Below are 24,184 nucleotides of genomic sequence, written 5' to 3'. Positions count from 1 at the left end.
TACAGCAGAAGTACTTGAAAACTGTTAGAAGTTGGGATGCAAGTGGCTATGGCCCAGTTGACCAGACTATTAATGGTATAGATTTAATACTTAGTTGCCATGGGTGTCTTATGAGTGTTAATGGTGTCTGGGTGTGTGGGGGTTAAAATTGAGTATCCATCTTACCATGTTCTCTGAGGCAAGGCCACTTACTTGAGCTTACGAATTTGCCTAGACTAGCTGCCAGTGAGCCCCAGAGACTCTTCTATGTGCGCTCACTACTGTGCCTCACTTACATATGGTTGCTGGGTGATCCAAGTACTTTATTAATCTCTCCAGCCCCATGTAGATGCTCTCCTACAGTGGCCTTACCCTTTCAGGTCAGGGTGTTCTTCCAAACCACTCACTGAGTCTTCACATTATGGTAACCTATATTCCACATCTCTTAGCTGATGGCTAGATGCCTAGCATGTATCATTTTTAAGACTACTTTTTATATTTTGGAGACTACAGAATAAGTCATTTTTTTTCTTTTTAAAGATTTATTTATTTATGTATACAGCATTCTGCCTCCATGTAAGCCCACACGCCAGAGGAGAGTGCCAGATCTCATTACAGATGGTTGTGAGCCACCACGTGGTTGCTGGGCATTGAACTCAGGACCTCTGGAAGAGCAGCCAGTGCTCTTAACCTCTGAGCTATCTCTCCAGCCCAGAACAAGTCATTGTTAAGACATTTTTTTTTTATATGCATTGGGACTTTTTGTTTGGGTGCTTTGGTTTTTTTTTTGGTGGTGGTAGAACTAGGGATGGATTCTGGGATCTTGAGCTGGCCAGGTAAGCTGCCTACAGTCCCATTCCTTTGTAGCTTTTATTTTTTATTTTTGTTTTTGTTTTTTGAGAGAGGGTCTCACTTTCTAGCTCTGGGCAGTTTGGATAGTGCAGCTTGGAACTTAGTATGTACGAGTCTGGCTTTGAACTTAGATCTGCCTGCGGCCTCTTCCTACCATGCTGAGATTAAAGGTATGGCACTATATCTAGCTTTGGTTTTTATACCAGTTATTTTCAGATTCTTCATTGTGTGTCTAAATGTATGGCAAGTTAAGGAGAATAAAAGCAGAAAACCGTTTCCTCCCTCAGGTGTCTTCAGCACGTGTAAAGGCGAGCTCTTAGAAGTTAAAGATGGCAATGTGAAGACACAGCCTGCTGTCCTAGAGAATCTGGTCTTCTTTGTTGAGGTGTGTCTCCGTCCTCCTGAGGGGCATAGGCAGGGCTTTACACCTGCCACTTAACCCTTTCTCACCTGATTGTTTGGGACACTAGAAGCAGTTTCACATTGTTTTCTAAACTGGTTCATCCCTTGTGCTTAGGGACAGCTTCTGAGTGGCAGTCTTCTTCTCTGAGACTCCCCCAAAGTTAGTTTGTCCCATTTCCTCTGGCTCTTTAGTTCATTCCTCCAGCTGTTTTACTAATTACCTAACATTCTGGAGTCTGGAGGAGATAAAGTATAACTTTCTTCCCATTTTGCTTTTTTGAAACAGGGAAGCTGAGTCCTCCTGCTTCAGCTTCCCAAGTGCTAGAGTCATAGACACATGCCAACATTACCTGGAAGCAAAACTCTTATTTTTAACCAGATTCTTTTTGTTTGTTGTTGTTTTTTAATATGTGTATATGTGTACCTTGTGCACAGGTTCCTGCAGAAGGCCAGAGGGCATGGAATCCCTTGGAACTGGAGTCACAGGCAGTGATGAGCTGCCTTGTGGGTGCTAGGCGTTGATCCCTGGTCTTCTGCAAGAACAGCCAGCACTTTTAACTGTAGAGTGTTCCCGAATCCAATACCCATTTTTTTTTTTAAACCCATCTCTCCCTTCTTTTTCCTGTGGCCTGCAGCTTCCTGAAGGCTGTATGCTCTGCTCTGGTGACTGGTGAGAGCCTAGGGGCTACTCAGCAAGTGCTCAGTGGTTACTGAGCACACACATGGTCCACACTATGGAACAGAAGCTAACTGAATGCTCAAGGGTGTGTTTCTAGCTGAGGACTCCCAGGTTCGCTGTTGAGTCCCAGTGATTGCTTGTGTAGAATCCTGGGGTCCCATGCCCTGGGGAGTATGTAGACGTCACACTTAGCAAAGGAACATGCAGAGAGGTGACGTGCAGTGGGGTCTGGCAGATGAGAACTGGCAGGAAGAATAAGGAGGCTAGGTAGCATGAGGGTACGTCTTCAAAGAAGAAAGGTTCATTCTGGCTCACAGACAGTTTTCAGTCCTGGTTGGCTTTTCTCATCTCCATGGTGTCTGGTGGTCTTCTGTAGAATTGTCAGTTGCCATGTCTGTCTCTAGCTGCTGTTTCCATACTTTACTGTAATCCATACTGACTAATTTGCACATTTCCTCTTTCAGACAATCTCTATCATCCTTTGGGTATCCAGTTACTGTGAGAGTGTCCTGCGACCATACAAATTAAATATACAGAAAAAGAAAAAGAAGAAAAAAGAGACCAGCATCGTCATGGTAATAACTCGGCTGCCTTTCCTTCCCCTTTGTCTGCATGCTGTGCAAGTTCAGGGCTCTGGAGGCACCTTTTCTCCCACAGCCTTTTCTGAAAGGACCTTACTCTGTTGCCTAGCCTTGTCTTGACTTTGGATTATCAGTCTTCCCAGTACTTGGGACTATAAGTGTTTGTTGGTTTTGAGACAGTCTTTCCTGCCTCAACCTCCTGAGAGCTCTTTCCCCAGTTACATCCTCACAGTAACAGGGAAAGGCTAATGGCTCCATGAAGGTCACCGCTTCCTGATCCTTGGCCACATTTGCTGTCTTGTCAGTTGATCCATCTGAAAGAATACTACAAGCTCAGGACACTGAGCTGTGTACCCAAGGTGCTCAAAGGAAACTTATGCATGTTCTTGGAAGGCTTGAGAGTTGAGAGTACCTATTCTTCCCAACTAGGACCTTGCTATTCCTTTTCAAAGTTCTGGATTCCTGTGATGCTGCTGTTAGTTGCTATCTCTCTACCCTCCTTGCATCTGAATAGTGCTTATTCTTTTGTCTGTTTTTGAAGAGTGAAGGCATGTGTATGTCAACATTCACACTATTGAGTCTTAGTATTTCCTTAGATACATGCAGAAATTTAGGTTAGACGTGAGCACTGCCTTTTTAGTTCATTAAATCATTAAATGTTTGTGTCCCATTCTTGAGATTTTAGTATTGGATGAAGGAAGTGTCTCCCGGGTTCATTGCAGAGGTGGTTCTTTCCTTTTGTGATTAAAAATAGACATGGGGCTTGGGAGCTGGCTCAGTGGTTAGGAGAGCTTGCTGCGCTTCCACAGAACCTGAATTTGATTCTCAGCACCTACGCCAAATGGCTTACAACCTCTTCATGTCCAGGGCATCAGACAGCATCTTCTGGTGTCCATGGACACCCAGACATGTAGCTCACACACTCATGTGCGTACACACACAGGCATCCTACAGAACTGTTGTGCTAATACATGCTTGAAATCCCCCAGCAAGTCTGAGGTCTGTTTAGTTTACATAGAGTTACTAGCAGCCAAAGCTACATAGAAGACCCCAAACAAACCCCACATAAAGTAAGCCTCATAATCATGTACAATCCTAGAATACACCCAGTACTTATGACTTTTGAGGTGTGGTTTTTTTTAATTTGTATATTCGTTCGCATACTCGTTTGTTTGTGGCAGGGTCTCTCCATAGCCCTGGCTTTCCTTGAATTCACTGTATGGGCCAGGCTGGCCTCAAACTCAAAGAGATTTGTCTGCCTCCGCCTCCAAAGTGTTGGGATTAAAGGTGTGAGCCACTAAACCTGGATTGTTGTTTTTCTGATTATTACAGTAACCCATGAAGATGTGATTAGAGATCACCCATAGTCTCAATTGTGTGACAACACGGCTAACAAGTTAGTGATAATGCAAGTCAGGATCATGCTATGCATAGCACTCAGCAGGTGGAGGCAGAGAGGGCAAGAAAGAATTCAATGCCATCCTTGGCTACATAGAGAGTTAGAGGCTGTGCTGTATGAGACTTTTTTAAAAATAAAAATCTGTAACTTGACTGTTTTGTTTTTGTATTTGATTAGGATATTAGGCTATCTTTATGTCAAATATAGATTTATCTCTTTTTGGTCATTTCTCCATATTTAATAAACTACAGTTTATTTTTTGATGAATATGTAGTTGGTTTATAATATCTTTTTTTTTTTTTAATCATTTTTTTTAAACTTTTTTTTTTTTACTTATTTATTTAACTTTATTATGTTTGTTGGTGTGAAGGTGTCAGATCTCATGGAACTGCATTTTCAGACAGTTGTGAGCTGCCATGTGGGTGCTGGGAATCGAACCCGGGTCCTCTGGAAGAGCAGTCAGTGCTCTTAACCGCTGAGCCATCTCTCCAGCCCCGGTTTATAATATCTTGACTATAAGTAGAGCAATTATTAGAATCTAGACTTAGATCCGAAGTGAACCGAGTGTGTCCTTATAACCCTGCCCCCAGCACTGGCCATATGGTTTGTGTGTTCTCAAGTCTGTATGGTGCTGAGCCTTTAGAGAACAGCTCTTTCTTCATAACACTGTTAGTGTCAACTTTATTATAGGGGCACAAGTTATCCAGTTTGTTCTTTTCACAAGTGATTCTAAAAAAGGTTTTTTTCAGTGAGTGGTTCTTTTGTCTGCATGTACACCACTTGATACCTGGTCCCCACAGAGTCTAAAAGAGGACATCAGATCTCCTTTAAATAGAGTTGTGAGCCACTAGAAATCTCTTAACCTGGGTCCTCTGCAAGAGCACCTCGTGCTCTTAGTTTATGAGTCATCTCTCCAGCCCTCTGTCTTTTTTATTCAGTAAATGGTTTCTGTTTTTGGAGAGTGGAGAGGATAGTCTTTTTTTAATGGTTTCTAGTTATGTGTCATGTTTAGAAAGGCCTTTTCATGCTTAAACAAATTGCTACTTAAGCTTTCTTCTGGTACTTATTTTTGTTGCATCAGGATCTGGCATTGAATTGCATATGTAATTTAGACAATTTGAACTCCTGATTTTTCTGTCTCCACCTCGGGTGCTAAGATTACAGGTATGAGCCACCACGCCTGGCTTGCTTGCTCGCTCGCTCTCTCTCTCTCTCTCTCTCTCTCTCTCTTTCACTCTCTTTCTTTCTCTCATTCTAGGGTAGCCGGGGCTACATAGCGAGATTTTTTTTTTAATTCAGAATATTATTCTTCTATCTTCTATTAGTATTGGAAATCTCATATGTAAAGAAGGAAAGGAAAATAAAATATTTTGGTTTGGTTTTCCATTCATATGTATATATGGCATATGTGCATGTGAGTATGCAAGTATGTAAGCAAGAGGTAGACGTTGAGTCATATCATCCTTGGTTGCTCTCCTCCACATTACATATTTAGGCAGGGTCTTTCACTCGAACCCAGAGCACACCACTTTGGTTAGTCTAGATAGCCAGTTTGTGCCTGTCTCTGCCTCCACAGTGCTAGGATTACAGCCAGCATTTATGTGGTTGCTGGATCCTACCCTTGTAAGTTTTTTACCCACTGAGCTGCCTCCCTAGTCCTGAAAATAAAGCCTTGTTTCCCTGTCCATCCTGTACTGTTCTTTTACATTTCCCACCCTCAGAAGTCATAAACAACTAACATACTTTCTACTAGTTCTTCTCCAGCTATACTGGAGAATAGGGAATAAAAATTCATTTCAAAGAGAAAAAAGCCTAAACCTAAATATTGCTCCTAAGTTAACCACCAGTATTTTCTTTCCTGTTCCAAGGCGGTGTTTTAGCAGCTAATTGGTTATTTCAGACTGTCTTACTATCCCATTGTTCCATACCTGTGGTCACAGCATCAAACACTTGGCGGTGGGGAGGTAGCGTAACTTGTGCTGGAAACACAACTGCTCAGAGAGATTGTAACACTTTTTAATCTTCTTCACCCCAGCCTCCAGTCTTCACCAGTTTCCAAGACTATGTTACTGGACTTCAGACTTTAATTTCCAATGTTGTGGATCATATTAAAGGACTTGAAGCAAATCTAATTGCACTTAAACTTGAGGAACTCACATTAGAAGATACTTCTATCTCTCCGGTAAGAGATGATAGGCAAGCAGTATGCTTTCTGTACATTTTGAAACGTTAGCAGGAGGACTAGTTAATGTTCATTCAGTTTCTCATTCTCTCTTTGTAAGACAGAACAACAAGGTACTTTGGATGTTGCTTTTTTGTGGTGGTGGTGGTTTTTAAAATTACATTATTGAGAAATTACATTAAGGTGATAGGTATTTTCTCCTCTTCAGTCCCTCAACCCATCTTTTTGTGGCTGTTCTTTTCCTAAGAGGACTAAGAGGGTGGGGATGTGTTTTAGTTAGTAGAGAGCACTTGCCTAGCATTCAGGGAGGCTTGGCATGGTGATGCACATATGTTCTCCTGGTATTCAGGACTCTGGAGCAGGAGGATTACTATTGTCCAGTATTATCTACAGTGCATTCCAGGCTAGTAAAGGCTAAGACTCTGTCAAGGGGAGTAAGGATGTCTCACAAAATCCTAGAATCCTTCACATTGAAATGGAATTTGGAAAGTCTTATGGAGACATTTGAAGATTAGCATTTTCTTACTAAGTAGGGAGAGAGCTAGGAGACAAGCTGTGGGAAGGGGTGGTGTGGTACAATGGGCTGCTAATTCACTTGCCTCCAAATAAGGAACAGTGTGTGGATCAGTGTTGTGGAATCCCCCTTTTCCTTTTCCTCTTGTAGCTGAGCCTGGTCACAGAGTGATCACAGGCTAGACACTGCCCCTCACTGTATAGTACTCTGAGGAAGTTTCTCTTTACCTAAATAGAGAGGAACACCTGCCTGATGGGATGGAGCACAGCAGTAGTTGGCCAGTTATGGCTTGCTTTAACTAGTCAAGATCCACAGAGTTTACTGGGCTAGTCTGCATGGACACTAGCATGTGTCTATCTGGTTTTCCCTTTGCAGAGCACAGCCTTACTGTGTACTGTCCTGCTCCAGCATTCCTAGTGTGAGGGTCATAGGGGTGAAATGCCATGCCTGGGATGGTCTTCATCTTTTAGTGTTTTATTTGTTTGTTTAGCTTTTAAAAATATATCTCCATTGGACTGGAGAGATAGCTCAGTGGTTAAGAGCATTGCCTGCTCTTCCAAAGGTCCTGAGTTCAATTCCTGGCAACCACATGGTGGCTTACAACCACCTGTAATGAGGTCTGGTGCCCTCTTCTGGCCTGCAGACATACACACAGACAGAATATTGTATACATAACAAATAAATAAATAAATATTTTAATATATATATTTAATGTTTGGGTATTTTGCCTGCATGTACATCTGTGGACCTGGTGCCTGAGTCATTCTGTATGTTCTGGAACTGGAGTTAGAGGTAGTTATGAGCCACCATGACAGTGCTGGGAACTGAACATAGGTCCTCTATAAAAGCAGCCAGTGCTCTTAACTGCAGAACCATCTCTCTAGCCCCCCAAAACCCTGTCTTGAAAAACTAAAACAAACAACAAACAAAAAAGTCTTATGTTCAGCACAGTTTGTTCTTGAGATTAGTTTTTATGTGTGGTTGCTGGAATGTGTGGGTATACAGTCTATGGCTAGGTACAGCTGTACTTACTTTTTATGTATACTACTGAATAAAATGTATTTGTAGATGTAGTTGTTGACACACAACTTAGTTCTAGCACTTGGGAGGGAGAGTCAGGTGGATGGCCAGGGCTATGTAGGGAGAACCTATCTCCAAAAACAAAACAAAACATTTGTATGCATTGTCTTGTACAAAAAACATTATATATAGCATTGTTCATCAGGAAGTTTGTATCTGGTTTTTGTTGAGACTCTGGGCTTCACCCTCATAAAGCCCTCCCAACTTCCTGGCCCTCTTTGTGTTGGAGCAAACCCACTTTTTGGTACTCCCTACTGCAGTACGGTTTTGTCTCTCGAACCTGTGGACTGTCACAAACTGTGGACTACCATCCAGGGTGGGATTCATTAGGGGAGCCGAGGAGATGAGATGAGCACAGTGGATGGGACAGGGGATGGCCTCGACAGTGCTCTAATAGGGAAAGATGGAGTTGGTATAAAGTAGGTGCTGTGATGTCAAATTAGTGATACAGTTCTACTTCATCTGAAAACAGAAGTCTTGGATTTTATACCTTGCCCAGCTTGTCATAAAATACTAACAGTACTGTGTCTGAGCTACAGCTACTCAGAATCCCATGTTTGTTGGCCTGGGACATACATACTTGTCATACCAGCCTGGGTCACATGTTCATATGAGTCACCTAATGCACAAAGTGGCTTTCCCCTTACTTACATTTTGTGAACTGAAAATGACCTGGTGTTCTGGGTGAGGTCACTAGAAACCAAGTGAATGATTTTCGAGTAACACGAATTATTGTTTCTGTTGTAGGAAGAAAGAAAATTTTCAAAGACTGTGCAGGGGAAAGTGCAGAGCAGTTACCTTCACTCACTTCTGGAAATTGGGGAGCTGCTGAGAAAAAGACTTGAGACCACAAAGAAACTAAAAATTTAAGAAAGTATGAACCACGGGCACTGAAGACGCTACAGCAGAAGATGACACACCACCTTCCCCGGCAACAGCAACATCTGCTGGCCATTGTTTTCATCCAGATCTTCCTCACATGCATGAAGGACTTTGATCGTGAATTAATTTTTGAGGTATTAAATATATACAACTGATTATAAATTATTGTATATAAACCAGAAGCAGGACCCACATCTGGGTTTACCACTCTTTATACCTGTTCATGTATACAGGACAGCAACAAGAGAACCCTACTTCCTTCCCATCACCAGAAATGTTTTTGGTGGGGTTTCTATACAAGCAGCAATAGAAATAAGTACAAAGCATTGACCTCAAAGCAGGTGATTTCTCTCTGTTATGCAGTGGGAGTTTGGATTTGGTCCTGAGTCACAGGAGGCAAAAAGCAGACGCAGGAGCAGACATAGGAGCAGGACTCTTTCCGTGGCAGCAGGTTCCTTATGAGGCTCCCACAGAACCAGGGTGGGTTCACAGAGGGTCAGGTGAGATGTAATGTGAGAACATGCTGCTGCAGGGCACCACACATGACCACAGGTGCTCTATTTTGGCCTCATAGTCCTGAGAGCCAAAACGTCCCTAGCCCCACTCCTGGGAGAGCTTAGCCTTGGGTCAGCGAGGAAGACTCTGAGTACAGTCCACCTCGCACTTCCTCAGCTGCTGAGACTTGTCCATTGGGCCTCTGGGAAAAGTGGGAAGAGCTGTTTAAAGAGCGATGTTCAGGACTTGTGTGGGCCAAGCTGTCTGATACTTGTTTCCGTTGTTTGGAGTCCCATTCTGCAGCCGATTCATGAGTCACACACAGAGATATACATAGGTATAAAGGTGCTACAAAACAAAGATTTACTACTTTAGTGTTTGCAAGTGGGGAGTTTGGGACAGAAGGAGTTGTGTGCTATGAATTTAGCCTAGGTTTTAAGTTTTAGCTTGACAAAAGATAGTGTTTCCGTGGGCCTGATGTCCGTCTACTTTGACACTTGGCAAATGGACCAGGATTTATTTCCTTTGTTCACCTGGAGTTTGGAGGTCTGGTCCCCAAGCCTGCAGCTTGAGAGGCTGCTCTGAGAGGATGAAGACTGCTCTTGTATGTCATGCTGAGCTCCTAACGACTCCTTTAGTAACTGTTGGTGTTTGAATCACCCTCTCTGTTCTCATTGCCTGTCACTTGACGTGTCAGTTAACTCTAAGGTGAAGAAATGGATCTGCTGAGTATTGGTCTTTCCCCGCACTGTTCCAGCAAAAGGTGACACCAGCTAAGGAGAGCTGGCAAAATCTTGGGTGTGAGGTTTGCATTTTATCATTTATCTTGACATTCTTAGATTCACAGATCAGCATAGTGGGTAATAATAGTTTAAATGTCTAAGAGAATCTGTATAAACCACTTTCTTACTTGTAAGATGTGCTGGAAAGCCTAGACCACATAATTACACCAGAACATTTTTATAACTTGCTATAATATCACATGTTCCATCCCAAAAGAAAGGGCCTGCTGAGTAAGATGAAGACTCTGAATCCGACTCCTTGAACATCAACATGTGGTCATTTTCTGTAGCTATGGCCTGTGTCTTATGGGCTGGGTGGGCTTTTGCCTGTAGTGTTGCTCCTGAAATAATGTTTCTTGGGATATTCAAATTGTTGTATGTCTGTAGATATAGATGCTCTTTAAAACGGCTCTGTCAGCTGACCATGATCAGTTAGGTATGGACTGCACACTGGCTCTGGTTCTCAGGACATAGCTCTTCCCTCTAGTGGTCTATGCAGTCTTCTGCCCTGGACACCTGGGATCTCCACTGGTTTTACTGACAATAATGTCAAGTTGGAGCTGTGCTTCCTTTGTTACTTGCTGATTTTCCTACTAAATGTAGCATTTCAATTAGATCAAATTGTTACATTTGGAGATAATTGTAAAAAGAATGAAATTATGAAGAAATGGCCAATATCTTTTATCAGTTTGTTCTTTTGGAAGCTGTCATGCCTATAAATTGTGTACAGTTAAAGTATATATATATATATATATATTCTTACTGAGTAAAAAGCACCCTCTCCCCACAGTTGTATGTCTTAATATCTGAGGAGATGCTCAGTGACCCGTTGCTGCTGCTGTTCTGGTTTATATGGGTTTTGTTTTTGTGTGGTAAATTGATATTTAAAAAACAAAAAACAACAACAAAAAATAACCACGACTACTGTTTACAGACTGAAAAATCACTGCTTTTTATACTACTGAGATCCTAAGTCAAGACTTTCCAAAGCAGGTGTTGGGTTCAAGTTACTCCTCTGCTGTGGACTGAGAGTCCTTTAGTGTCTCCACATAATGGAGAGTGTACACAAACCTAGGTGTGCTGCCATCGATTTTGTATATTTTCATAATTTTAATTGTTCAAAATTGCATTATATTTTGCAATCACCACGTTCAATCTGTATTTGTCTTTCATTTCAACTTTTTCAATATAAAAAGGGGTTCAACTTATCTGCAGGCTTGTTGAAACTCTTCCTACTTTTTTGATGTGATTTATTGGTGTGGGAAATCTGCTCTTGAGAATTAAGTGAAGGCAGCAAATTGGCTTTAACTGTACAGGTTAATTTACATAAATGTTTTTATTTTTAGTTGGCACTTTTGCCTGGTTCATTTTTGTTCAGTCTTAAAAAGGTTAGAGATTCCTAAGCAGTGTACCTCATCTCGATTTAGTACTGAATGTTATCCCGACTATGGGCTAGCCCGGGCTGGAGGCAGGAGGACCAGGTTAAAACTTTGTGCAGCTACAAGACACTGTCTTAAAAACAAACAAATGAAAATAAACAAAAACCAAAAGACTAAAGGTCAAAACTAATCTTTGTGGCTTAACAATAGTGCCTTACACAATTCCATTTATTAGCTAACAGGTGTGTCTTAAGCTGTTGTGCTACATCTGTTAGTCACTGAGACCCTAAGTCCTAGTTGGAGGCTATGTGTGGTGTAGAAGATCCTTCGTGTGTGATGGAAGTTATCAGTGTGTCTGGAGACCTGAATGAGTCAGAGTGCAATGGCCCCACCCACCTAGGACGGTCACTGGAAGGCTTCAGGCTGTCTGGAGATGCTGCTTGCTCAAAGGCACACTAACCATGCAGTATAAGCAGGAGCTGTTTTCCTGATTCCTTTTTTTCCCTGATAGCGCATGCCCTTAGCAGGTCTTGCCTGTTTCTTCAGGGAGGAATTAACTTTATCTGAATAAAAAGAATGCTTGCCTGAACCTCCTTTCCAACATGATTCAACTTTGCAGGTGCTATTACTGATTGATGCCAACCTTACAGTGCTGAGTACAGAGCGAGTCCTGTAATCACACAACGTTATTTTGGGCTTGCCATTGCAGTTCACAACTTTATGCAACATGTGGATTCTGTAGATGCCAGGGACATGCATAAGAGTTAAAAGCTAGATTCTTTGTGAGACAGTGCTTCTCTATACACCCATGGACTTTCTTGAATTGTCTCACTCCACCCTTTTTAATGGCATTCATTACTAAGAAATGCTCCTTAATTAAAAAGTTCCTCTTGACACTATTTGAGAAAATGTGCAGGTTCTTTAGAATAAAGTTTGTTATGTTGGATCTATTGTTTACTGCATCAGATTGTTGAAGAATTAATTCCCTTAAACAGAAACAGAATGCAGCTGTGTGACCAACCCTAAGACGCCAGACTCTAGGTAACCATCATTAGAGCATGCTTACTGCCCTGGGTCAGTGTTGCTGGACAGAGTCATCTGGCAGTATGAGGGGAGATTGCATTTCTGTGGTATATCTCTTAAGCAGATTCAACTTGAAATAGACATGGCAATTTAGTCCCCCTCCAGAGCTCCTAAGGTTAGAAACCATAGCAACCAAGCTGAGTCCATCCTGGGAGGACCCAGGGTAGACTGCCACTGTCCCACTTCTTTCACAAAGGCTGAAGAGACTGGATGCTCTGCTTTCTATAAAATTGCCAATATTTTGTCCTTTGGAGTTGGCCTGGCCTAGATAGGGGCATAAACTAGAACACCTCAGGCAAGTGTGTATTTCAGAAGCACCCAAGGAGATTAGAAAGAACTTTGATAAAAATGATATTAGCAGTTAGAGAGATGGCTTGCTCATTAGTTAAGAGCCCTCAGAGACCTGTGTTTGGTTCACAGAACCTATAAAGTGGCTCACAACCATCTACCACTTTAGTTCCAGAAAACCCAACACCCTCTTCTGGCCTTTGTGGTCATTGCATGCACATTGTGCACGTATATACTGCAGGCAAGCACTCAGAAATATAAAATTAGAAAAATCATTGAAAATAAAAAGTACTAGATCCTTTAGATGTCAAGTTCATTGCTGAGAATGTCAGCCTTGCCTTGTGAGCAAGGGCACTTAGGGCGTGGGGTTGGTTCACACCCAAGTACAAAGCAGCTGTATGTTCTGCTTGATCCAGCTGAACACTGGGTGGAGTCAGGTTGTTTATTAAAAGTTGGTTTTGCCCGGCAGTGGTGGTGCACACCTGTAATCCCAGCACACAGGAGGCAGATCTGTCTGAGTTTAAGGGCAATCTGATTTACAGTGAGTCCCAGGACAGCCAGAGCTGTAAGAAGACAAAAAACCTTGACTCAAAAGCCAAAACCATAAAAATTTAGTGTTGACTGAGTAACTTCCAGTAAGTGATACTGTTGGAAAGTAATTTATCATTTAAATCTTTGGAGTGATTGTTCACCTGGTTATGTACCTTTTTTTTTTTTAATAGTCTCATGTATCCTAGGCTGGTCCTCAAATTCATTATGTAGCTGAAAGTGATCCTTGTACCTCTACTCTGTCAGATTACAGATGTGTGTCACCACATATGGCCTTGATTGTATAAATTCTAAAAAGAATGCATTAGTACAACTAAGAACTTGCTCTATAGAAAGAAAGCATGATAGATTACAGAGGGCATAAAGTCAGCAGACAGCATTCTCTACCTCACCATTCATGGTTCTTCAGAGGGTGATGCCTGGTGCAGGGCAGAGTTCCTGATAGAAAGAAATCCACAATAGCTGAGACTCAAATTATACGCCAAAAAAGTACAATCTGAAAAGAAAACCATCTAACCAAAACAAGACTTTTATTTGTTCAGCATTAACTCCTCTGTAGCACCAATTCCTCTGCTGGGGCAGCTCACCAGCCTTGACAGGCTCTCCACACACACACTGGCTTCTAGGGATGTCCTAAGTATGATCTCAGCAACATGAATGTCCAGGCATACTCAGGGTTCAGGTTTCTGGCTCAGGACTGCTTTGTTCCACAACCTTGTACTCCATAGGGGCCTCACAGCCAGCAGGTGGCTCTCCCTTTCCCAACCCCAGCAAACCCTGGAAACCCTTGTGCCCTGTCACAGCTCCTCCTTGTCAGCCCCCTTCTTCCGGAAGGCAGTCAGGATGTTTAAGCTCTTGTGCAGCTCTTCTTTTTTGCTGTCGCTCATCTTGTTCTCAATCAGCTTGCTGATCCGAGTCATTTCTGAGGCTGGGAAGTCTTCACCTTGGTCCAAGATTTTCCCCATGATCTTCAGGTACTGGCTGGCCCACTTCTTCTCTGTCTCCTTCACACCTGAGAGGCCATCCTGCCCCTTTTTCAAGATGGCCTGGCGGGCCTCTATGCTGGAAGCCTTGATGAACTCGCCTGCCAGGGCATCGTAGGCAGGCAGGCAACCAGGCATGCCTAGGTAGACCCCCTGACCCTTTAGCCAGCGCTGGATAGCGCCAACCTTAATTGCCCCACTGTATGGGACAGGATTCTCAAAGTCCCCATCCCGAAAGAGGTAGAAGACTGGGTAATTCTCTTTGTCCAGCTTATATTTCTCACTCAGCTCCATGTTCAGCTTATCACCATAGTCTGTGAATAGAAACCAAACATGAGGAACTAGCAGAACATTGCTACGGGGGCCTGCTGAGCAGACGGAGAAATAGAAAGAGTGGCTGTACACAGTCTAGTGTGAAGTTTCACCAGAGTCCTGTGTCTAAATTTTTTCCCAACATACCTTAGCTTTGTAGCTTTACTGTGGCATTCACTGAGTCTTTTGGGGGGTGGTATTCTTGTTTTTGGGGAAACATTGATCTTCTGAATATTGTATCCACTATGTGCTAGAACCTGTTATGTGTGAGGGCCTAGTCACAGTTCAGATGTCAAGCTCTGACGCTACATTCACAGTATCTTAATAAAATAACTCGTATCTTAACAAATAGTTTGGGGGTGAGGAAGCCCATGATCCACACTATGAACACAACTGGGATCAGCCACATGAAGATCTGGGGGTAGTGGACAAAGATCTGGGCAGGGACTGAACTTGGGAGTTCATGAGCTAATACAGCCACCCTGACTGCAGCATTATAGAAAAGGAGAGCATTTAGTGAACGCAGACCCTGCCTCACCAAAACTGGAGGAAGACCAGTGAGGAAACACGTCATGTGGAGGAATTAAGTGCTCACTATGTGGTGGCTCTGACACTGCCCCCAGTGGGCCTAGTGGCCTCCAAGGCTAAAGGGTGGTGATGGCTGCCAGGAGCTCCTCCTAGTCTTTTTTAAAAATGATTTATTTTTACTTTATGTGCATTGGTGTTTTGTATATATATCTCAGGTGGCAAATCACTTGGAGCTGAATTACAGACAGTTGCGAGCTGCCATGTGAATGCCTGAAATTGAACCTAGGTCCTCTGGATGAGCAGTCGGTGCTCTTAATTGCTGAGCCATCTCTCCAGTCCCCTAGGTCTGGCATTTAACTGCACCATTAAGTCTTGTGCATCAGTCCACTGGTCCGAGACACAGGTGATAGTTCCATAGTACTTCTTTCAGAGAGGTATTGGGACAGAACTCATGGAAAGCAGCACAGTGGCCTGGCACATAGTAGATACAGGATGAAAGCTGGCTCTGTTGCAGTTATTATTCACCAAGCTCTGAGGGAACTGACTGGAAATTGAGTTAACTCACCACTAATTGCCCTGGAGAAGTGTTCTAGCCAGCTCTGCTACCAAACTGCCAGAAATTCACTAGGACCTCCCAGGTCTTCCTATGACTATGGCCGTAGAGACTGCCCATCGATTAGTGTTGGCACTGGCTCATTTCAGGAGGTGCTCAGTTCTTAAGGAAGTCAGAGAGGTGAAGGTTTGGGAAGAGGAGTTGTTCCTTCAGGCAACTATAGGATCATCTCTGGTTCCATGGGCAGCACCTGCTCCGCTTAAGCTTGCTGCAGGCACTAGGTCCTGACAGACTACACAACCAGTTTCTCCGAGTGAATGGCTCAGGGGCATTACTCCCCCACCCACCAGGGAAATGAGCCCCACCTTCCTTCATCTCAAGCCCCTCCCCAGTCATCCTGGTCTTGTCCGTACCTGAGATCCCCACCTCTGCCACCAAAAGATCATCGCTGGAGGCCGAATTCTCAGCCAGCCGTTTGAATTCGTCCTGCTTCTCACCATAGGGGTACTGGGTGTCAAACTTCACCAAGACAAACTTGCTTTTGGGGATGACCTGTGGGCGCATAGAGCTGAGCAAGTCAGGTGTTCAGGGACTTTTAGGGCTAATTCCCCTTCCCAAGGGGCCTCTGTTTAAGAAACAGTGATCCCAGCACTCGGGAGGCAGAGGCAGGCGGATCTCTGTGAGTTCGAGACCAGCCTGGTCTACAAGAGCTAGTTCCAGGATAGGCTCCAAAACCACAGAGAAACCCTGTCTCGAAAAACAAAAAAGAAAAAAAAAAAAAAAGAGTGAAAACGAGCCTACACAGGAGACAAGCTGTGTGAATGCACTGATTCCCCCAAAGCTTAGAATATGATTCCTTTGTGGGTACCACACTGGGTGTGCATGTGTTCACATCCACATAAGATAGAATAGTGCATAAATACCTAAGGCCTTCCCTTCCAGTGTCTTTGAACAATGCCAAGGAAACATTAGCATCCACTGCTGTCCTTGACATCTCAGGGGGTCTTTGTCAGTAAACACCAAATACTCAGGATGCTTTGGCCATAGAGGCCAGAGTTTGAACTGAACTGAGCAATTTCAGGTCAGAAGGTTGATGAAGAGGCCATACTTGAGTCCATGCCATCTCCTAAGACCAGCATTCCCTTTAGCTACATCTGTCTTAAACTGTCAAAGCCAGAATTTTAATTGTGGTAGTTAATTTAATGAAGTGGATCTGTCTGTCTCTGCCTCCTGGGAATAAAAGCGTTAACATACATGTTATGTTTGAGCACACAAAATTCCATTCCTTTGGTTTGCTGGGAACGGAGCTTCAGGGAACCATAATGGTCAGTCTATATTTAACTTACTGATGAGCCCAAGACTTCCTTTTGGTGGCTTCGTTCAATGTATACATTTTATCTAATTACCTTTGGTCAATAATAGTGCCTATCCACTTTCAAATTAAAAAACATTATTTTTATTATTTTTAGTTATGTATGTGTGGCTATGTGCATCTGAGTACAGGTACCCAAGAAGGCCAGAAAAGGATGCCTGATCAACCTTGTGCTAGAGAATGACAGGCTGTAAGCTGCGTGACATGGGTGCAAGAGCAGTGTTTGTTCTCAACCACTAAGCCCTCTCCCCAGCCTCCTCCATCAGCCTTTCACGCAGTCCCAAACTGTCATATTTTCATCACAGGCAATCGCTGGTGGTGAAAAGGCCTTATTATTTTTAACACTTTATTTTACCTATTTAAGGATATTAAAACTGCCTAGGGACATCAAAGACAAAAGCCATCGGGAACAGGTCACTGACACTAAAAAGTCAGAGCTCCAAGGGCCCAGCAGCAGGGAAGTCTGAAAATATAAATCGGCTCATATCCCCGTGGCCCAGCTGCCCTTGTTTCTGCTCAACACTAGTCCCACTCTGCTGCCTGGAAGCCTCTTCGTCCTGCCTCTGTCATTCCAGGGTCAGTTTAAATGTCCCCTTCTAGTGAATAGGAAGATCCAATCTCCTATTACTTCATTTCCTTAACCCTCTCCCATCTCACTCTGAAACCTTATTATTTGCTCATTTTCTGTCTTTCCCACTTGGATTTCTAAGGATAAGGACCATGCCCCTGTTCTTGTACACTCCTTGAGTCCCAGTGTCTTATGACAGATACACTGAAAAATGTTCTGAAGAGAGCTCTCACAGGCTTGGGGAGCTGATGCTGCGTGGCTGGGAATCAAGGTGAGTAGAAGCGGGATGGTGTTTCAAAAACACAGCACAGGCTCCCTACCAGGGGACCTCATTTAGAATACCGAATACCAATAATCATAGGGTGGCTGGACACTGGAGTAAAAAGGAGATTTAGCTAACAGGATGCAGTAGTGCTGTTATGTATGTGTTATGTGTGTGGGAGTCAGTTCTCTTCTTTCACCAACTCTAGTGGTCAGGCTTGGTGGAAGTGCCTTCCTGCTGAGTCATCTTATGGCCCCTTCACTGGGATTTTTAAAACAAGATCTCATCAGGTTACCCATACTGGCCTTGAACTCATGACCTTTCTGCCTCTGCCTCCTCAGTACTGTGTGTTGACACCTTTGCCTGGCTGGCTTTATTTATTTGTTCACTATATAAGAAGCTGTTAAAAGCCCATCATGTCCCAGACATCATTCTAAATGAACACAGCAATGAACAGCATAGGGGCTTTCATCTAATGAAGCCTTTTAGTGATGGTCAAAAATAACACTTTGAAGAAAACCCATTCTAGTTGGAAATCACTGAAAGACAAAACATGTAACAAGATTCCTGGCAAAAATTTGGAAGCAATAGAGGAGGCACCTGTTGATTGACGTGAAGACAACATACCAGATCCACTGTCAGATGCTCAATGAATAATCTGGTGTGCCGTGTAGAGAGTCAGAGAAACAGATCAGCTGCTTCATATGCTTGTAATGTTCTATGGGAGATTTGAAACTGACAAGTTTAAAGAAAATAGTGACGGAGCAACAGAAATGAATGAGGGGGACCGTCACGGGGGCCCGGAAAGCAAGGCAAGGCCCCAAGCGGGTAATATTTAACCTAAGACAGAATAATGTGAAGTAACTTGTTTCAAAGACTGGCAAGGAGTGTTCCAGTCACAAGGAACAGTGCCGAAGTCCTAACAGCTGTGAGCTAGGAAGTCAGGCTTGTACTGGCTGGAAAGATTGGACAAGGGGGCAAATGGCTAGGAAGTGAGAGGTAAGAAGGGGATTCTATTGTGGAATCTCAAGGTGCAGTCAGGGGCCATTGGGGTTCCAGTGATGAGAGCAGGGAAGCAGTTGGTAAAGATGGTAAACACTGACCGGTTAAACTTATGGTGCTAAATGCCTTGTTCACACTTGGACTGCTGTATCGAGAGTAGATTGCTATATAGGGTTGAGTGGGTGATTAATAATATGGTAGACATTTTTTTTTAATTCCTAAGGACATTGAATGGGCTACATGTATGCAGGATCCTTTTCAAACAGCAACCCTGTCCAAAACGGACGTGTCCAACCACTCGAGACAGGCTCATTTAGTTCTCTTTTGATTTTCAGTTCCTCACTATGAAAACAAAATAAGAAAATGACTACTTCTCTCCACACTTAGATTGCCCAATAGAGGAAGTGAAAACTGCTGGGGTCTGGGACAGATGCGTGAGGAAAAGGTTGGGTCCACACCGTCCACTGCATTCAGCTTCCAACATTGCCACCATTCATTTACCCAGACCTGGATACCACATTTGGGGGGGTGGGGCTTGGGCTAGTGGCGCTTCTTCCGTGCTTTGACCTGGTTTTTGTTCATTTCTTTCTCTGCCCGAACATGCTTTCCACAGGTGTCAGAAGTGCACCTTTTTAACCCTTGCACTTTGTAGGGGTCCGCGCTCTATCATATGGTTTGCACGTTGGCACACTGTCAAGCAGGCATCCATCCTCAGAGAAGAGGGGGAGCACACTTGCATGTTAACGTGCTTAATTTTCTTCGCCACCCCCACCCACCAAGGAGCCCAAGAGCGTCGACCTCGCCCCGCCCTTCAATCTTCCACTTGGGACTCGTGGATTGGATCTTTCCCGGCATTGTCTTTTCCCTATAGATAAAGGGAAGGAACATTTAGGTCCCTTGACTGCATAGCTCTTTTGTAGAAGGAGGTAGCGAGTAGCCGGCTTGCAAAGCAAAGACAAGGGTTCCGAGTGATTAGCGTGCGCCCTTATTCTGCCTACATTGGGCCTATAGGATGGTGGGATATCTAGGGATGGTTCCTATAGAGTGCCTGCTTGCCACCCCTCGGGGACCAACGTCCTCATGAGCGCACGCGCCCACGGGAGTCTAGCTGCACCTGCGCACGACTCCCCCAGTCCTCATTACCTTGTAGAAAGTGACTGTGTCCAAGGGAAGGGCGCCCTTCGTGTGCAGGCCGCTGCCGCCATGAGGAGCAGAGAGGAGCAACAGGCTCAGGAGAATAGACAGCAGTGGGGAGAGGGAAACGGCGCCAGGGACCGCGGCAGCCATCACAGCAGATTACGGGAGCCGGAGATGAGAGACGCGGCCCGAGTGAGCTCTCACGTCACTTGGAGGGCGGTCTCGGAGCGCGCAGGCGCACACGTGGCCACTCCAGGCGGCTAGAGCTCCCTTTAGGGTGGAAGGGACAGGCCGCTTGAGGGGCGGGGCAACGAGAGACAACTGCGCAGGCGTGGCCCGCGAAGCTCATGGACGCGGTCACGTGACGGACGAGACGCTGACGTGAGACTGGCTAGGCTGGCTCTTCTAGGGTGAGGAGAGGCACGAAGCGAAGCTTCAACAATTCCCATGCTGCCTTCTCTCGCCGTGGAAGAAGATGAGGCTGCTGCCCCCACCTTGCCTGCTCTGGGGCGTCATGCTGACTGTTGGAATCCGCCATCTCCTTGGTTAGTCACCTGTCTGTCACTGGTAGTCGTCGTCCTCCCCTTGTAGGCCGCAGGCCCCTTAGGCTGCAGCCCTGGTCAGGCCCACCGGGTACTTAGGTGCTGTGGCCCTCCCTACCCCAGAAGCTCGGGGAAAGGCCTGTTGGTATCCTGCTTGTGGTCAGGTGTAGCAAGAGCGTGCTCGGATGTATAGTGAGAAAACAAGCATTCGTTTTGAGTGGCTATCTTATGCTCCCCGCCCCCCCCCCCCCCCCCCCCCCCCCCGTTCCATCCTCGGCACTCAAGGATCTGGGCCTAGTGTGTTGGCACGCATCTTCAGTCACACCACTCCTGAGACCAAGGCTGGTGAACCTGAATTCAAGGCCAGCCTGGGCCACATGGTGAGTTCTAGGCCATCCAGAGTAAACCTAGTGAGATCCTGTTTTAAAAAACAAAGCAAAACAAAAAAGCTGTGGCACACTTAGCAGTACTGGGTAGGCAGAGACAGGAAGGTTCCCAAATCAAGCCTAGTTGAATCAGTGAGTTCCAGATTAAGAGAGCTTTTCAAAAAAGATGGTTGTATCATTGAGGAAGACCGTGAGGTTGGCCACTGGCCTCTACATACATACATGGACATTCATACACACACACACACCCCATATATTCCTGGGAATTCAGCTCAGCAAGTGCTTTAGTATGGGAAATGAACCATATTACCAGCCGCACCCCCTTTTTTGAGGCAAGGTCTCTGTGTAGCCTGGGCTGCATTCTAGTTGAGAATCTTCCTACCATGGCCTCCCACGTACTGTGTCCATCACCACACCTAGCTAATGTAGTAAGTTTTTACAATTGTATGTTGCTTGGCATCTATGTTGACCATAAATTGTACTTTCTCGTGCTAGAAATAGGGTTCAGTAGTCACCACTAAAAGTTTTATTTTATGCACATGAATGTTATAATTGACTGTATATGTATGTACCGTGTATGTGTCTGGTGCCAGAGAAGGCCAAAAGGGTGTGTTGGCTGTGAAACCACAGTTAGGTATGGTTTTAAGCCTCCATGTGGATGTTGGGAATTAAGCCCTGGTCCTCTAGGAGAGCAGCCAAGTGTTGTAGGGGTTTCTGTCCTGCCCAGTTCCCACAATCATTAACTCCTAAAGAAATCACACAGAGGTCTACATTAGTTATAAACTGATTGGCCCATTAGCTCAGGCTTCTTATTAACTCTTATAACTTATATAGCCCATTATTAGCCCATTATTCTTATCTGTGTTAGCCATTTGTATCTTATTCGGCGAGGCAGTCACATCTTGCTTCTTCTGTGGTCGGGTCAGGACTGCAGAGGAATAGGCTTCCTTCTTTCCAACATTCTCCTATTCTCCTTGACCCCCCTCTACTTCCTGTCTGGTTGTCCCGCCTATAATTCCTGCCTGGCTACTGGCCAATCAGCATTTATTTAAAATATAATTGCCAGAATACAGACCATGGACCCACACCAGTCAAGTGCTCTTAACCACTGAGCCAGCTCTGCAGCCCTCCTTCAGGAGTCCCTCTTCCTCTCCCACTCTCGATCTCCTTTTATTTTTATGTGTATGGATTTTTGTTTGTGTATATATGTCAGTGTACTATGTGAGTACCATGTATATACTGAGGACGCCAGAAGAGGCCATCATATCCCCCTGGGACTGGAGTTACAGACAGTTGTAAGCTGCTGTGTGGGTGCTGGTAATCGAACCCAGGTCCTCTGGAAGAGCAGCTAGTGCTCTTACCTCCCTGAATCATCTCTCCAGCCACTCAGTGGTTTTCAGTATGGGGGTTCTACACTTGCTGCCCAATGCCCACCCCTCTAATAGCTAGCTGCCCTCCATTTGACTGGCCATGCTTACCTTCATATCACACTGAATGCTCAGTCACAGTGTGACTTGCTGGGATTTATGCCTACTTACTCTAAGCCTACCCAGGAAACTCTCCCCAGGAAACATATTTGGACATTGCTGTGTCCTAAGAAAGACCTATGTCTTCCTCACTTACACGTCTTGAATTCTGTGTGAAGTCTCCAGGGCTGCTATCTCCCCAGTCCATATTAAAATCTTTAATCCTATTTCATCTCTTTCCTAATCACTGCAAGGATATTTATACACCTTAAAAGATCCTGTATTAAAAGTCAGTCCTGCTTAGAAGTGTCAGAATCGTATCCCGGAGATGATTTAGAGCATGACCTTGAAAGGGAGGAAGCATTGGGTAAGCAGTGACCAGTCAGTGGCCAGGAATCTGTGAAATGGCAAACTAGGGAGCAAAATAAAGACTCACTAATCTGAAGGGTTTAAAGCCACCAGAGATTTTAACTGAAATGTTGTCAGATTTGTGTGTGAAAATATCACCCAAGCATGGAGGGAAAACTGGGCATGGAAGGACACACCTTTAATCTTAATCTGTCTTAATCTTCCTGGGAAGGAGAGCAATGGGGACTGGAAAAAAATCTCAGGAAGAGTTTGGACTAAGCACTGTCTTAGTCGTGGATTAAGTTGTGTGCCTCATGTGCACTCTGATTGCATTTGGAGAGGTAGTTATTATAATACTTACAGAAATAATTAAAGCTAAATGAAATCATACAGGTGGGCCCCAACCCATGGGGCCTGATGCTCCTTTAAGAAAAAAGAGATCACAAGCCAGGCAATGGAGGCACACGCCTTTAATCCCAGCACTTGGGAGGCAGAGGCAGGCCTGGTCTACAAGAGCTAGTTCCAGGACAGGCTTAATAGCTACAGCGCTCTGGCTAGGACAGGTGGATCTCTTTGAATGGGAAACCAGCCTGGTCTACTTAGTTTTACAAAGTTGGGTAGGAAGGAAATGGGGGTATGAATCTAGAAAGAGTTGGAGAAGGAGGGTAATAGCATCAAAACATGTTATATGAAATTCTCAAACAACTAAAAACTGCTTTTTTAGAAAAACAGAATAAGTTGGGTCTGGATGGTAGCTTACTCTGTTGTGTACAATTGCTGATGTCAGGCTGTGCAACACATAGACCACATTTTGAAGCCAAGTGCCAAGGAAAAATGACTATGTTGTGTTCACACAAGTCATTAACTATTGTCTGTCAGGGCACCAGCTTGTACCAACTGACAAATCATTTGATTTGTGCAAATAAACAACACTGCCTGTGACTGTATCAAATCAAAGCAGAGACTCTATGTATGAACTCTACATATGTTGCATCCCACACGGGGAACTGTATAGAGTTCCTCCATTTTGACCATCACTTGTCGGGAGCTCGTGTAAGACACTGGCTAAAGTGAAAGCCTCCAGCTTCTTCATCTTATGCTGCTCTCTCCACTCCAGACGCCTGGGCCTGTGCTGACAACCCTGAACCTGTGCCTAGTATGACTTTTTATGGCCCCTGCAGGATTTGAATTAAGATTGTATCAGTTCAACTTGAGGACAGCCTCTCAGAACTCTGCAGCATCTGTTCCTCTCTTATGGCCATTATGTAATCTGTGTAAACATACGACAGGGTAATGTATGAGCTAAGAGTTAATGCCAGTAACTAATTCTGGAATAAAAGGACCTATGACTGCTAGGATCCACATACTTGAATTCAAGATTTCTTGGTAAGTTGCAGCAAATCTAACAAATAACTTTGTGAATGGATTGTTAGTCAATAAGTTCTGATGTGAAAAGACACAGATGATGTTTGTTTCTGACACAATAAGCTCGTGATAGTGAAAAAAAAGAGATATACTTACCATTAAGAGACTTTGGAGCCAGGTGGTGGTGGCTCACACCATTAAATCCCAGTACTCAGGAGGCAGAGGCAGGTGGAT

The 24,184-nt window shown here is 44.3% G+C and overlaps 3 protein-coding genes across 8 annotated transcripts in view; 2 read left to right on the top strand and 1 right to left on the bottom strand.

Moving 5' to 3' along the window:
* Positions 1–11,179, top strand: part of Naa25 (N-alpha-acetyltransferase 25, NatB auxiliary subunit) — a 54,860-nt gene extending 43,681 nt beyond the window's left edge. For both annotated transcript variants that reach the window (XM_041648375.1, XM_041648377.1), the window contains 4 exons: positions 1,119–1,216; positions 2,377–2,487; positions 5,928–6,074; positions 8,416–11,179. In XM_041648375.1, the coding sequence (XP_041504309.1) occupies positions 1,119–1,216; positions 2,377–2,487; positions 5,928–6,074; positions 8,416–8,538 (479 nt within the window). In that variant the 3' untranslated portion in view covers positions 8,539–11,179. The remainder of the gene's footprint in view (positions 1–1,118; positions 1,217–2,376; positions 2,488–5,927; positions 6,075–8,415) is intronic.
* A 2,460-nt stretch (positions 11,180–13,639) lies between these two features.
* Erp29 (endoplasmic reticulum protein 29) lies at positions 13,640–20,075 on the bottom strand. Its single transcript, XM_041648142.1, has 3 exons — positions 19,850–20,075; positions 15,916–16,054; positions 13,640–14,423 (listed from the first exon to the last, which is right to left on the bottom strand). The coding sequence occupies exons 1-3, from the start codon at positions 19,991–19,993 to the stop codon at positions 13,924–13,926; spliced, it is 783 nt and encodes a 260-aa protein (XP_041504076.1). The 5' UTR covers positions 19,994–20,075; the 3' UTR covers positions 13,640–13,923.
* A 95-nt stretch (positions 20,076–20,170) lies between these two features.
* Tmem116 (transmembrane protein 116) overlaps positions 20,171–24,184 on the top strand; it is a 63,055-nt gene continuing 59,041 nt past the window's right edge. For all 5 annotated transcript variants that reach the window (XM_041648141.1, XM_041648139.1, XM_041648140.1 and 2 more), the window contains exon 1: positions 20,171–20,388. Coding sequence is in view for 1 of the 5 variants with exons in the window: in XM_041648139.1 (XP_041504073.1) it covers positions 20,291–20,388 (98 nt within the window). In the remaining 4 variants the exon portion in view is untranslated. The remainder of the gene's footprint in view (positions 20,389–24,184) is intronic.

Source organism: Microtus oregoni, unplaced genomic scaffold (genome assembly GCF_018167655.1).
Source record: "Microtus oregoni isolate MIOR12 unplaced genomic scaffold, Mior012 000003F_ref0000135, whole genome shotgun sequence".
NCBI classification, from domain to species: Eukaryota; Metazoa; Chordata; class Mammalia; order Rodentia; family Cricetidae; genus Microtus; species Microtus oregoni.
This window is presented reverse-complemented; position numbering and strand designations above follow the sequence as displayed.

Coding starts and splice junctions, on each gene's coding strand:
- Erp29 (XM_041648142.1), bottom strand. CDS start 19,993: ATGGCTGCCGCGGTCCCTGGCGCCGTTTCCCTCTCCCCACTGCTGTCT. Junction 16,055..19,849: donor ACACAGTCACTTTCTACAAG/GTAATGAGGACT, acceptor ATGCGCCCACAG/GTCATCCCCAAAAGCAAGTT. Junction 14,424..15,915: donor GGCAGAGGTGGGGATCTCAG/GTACGGACAAGA, acceptor TTCTATTCACAG/ACTATGGTGATAAGCTGAAC.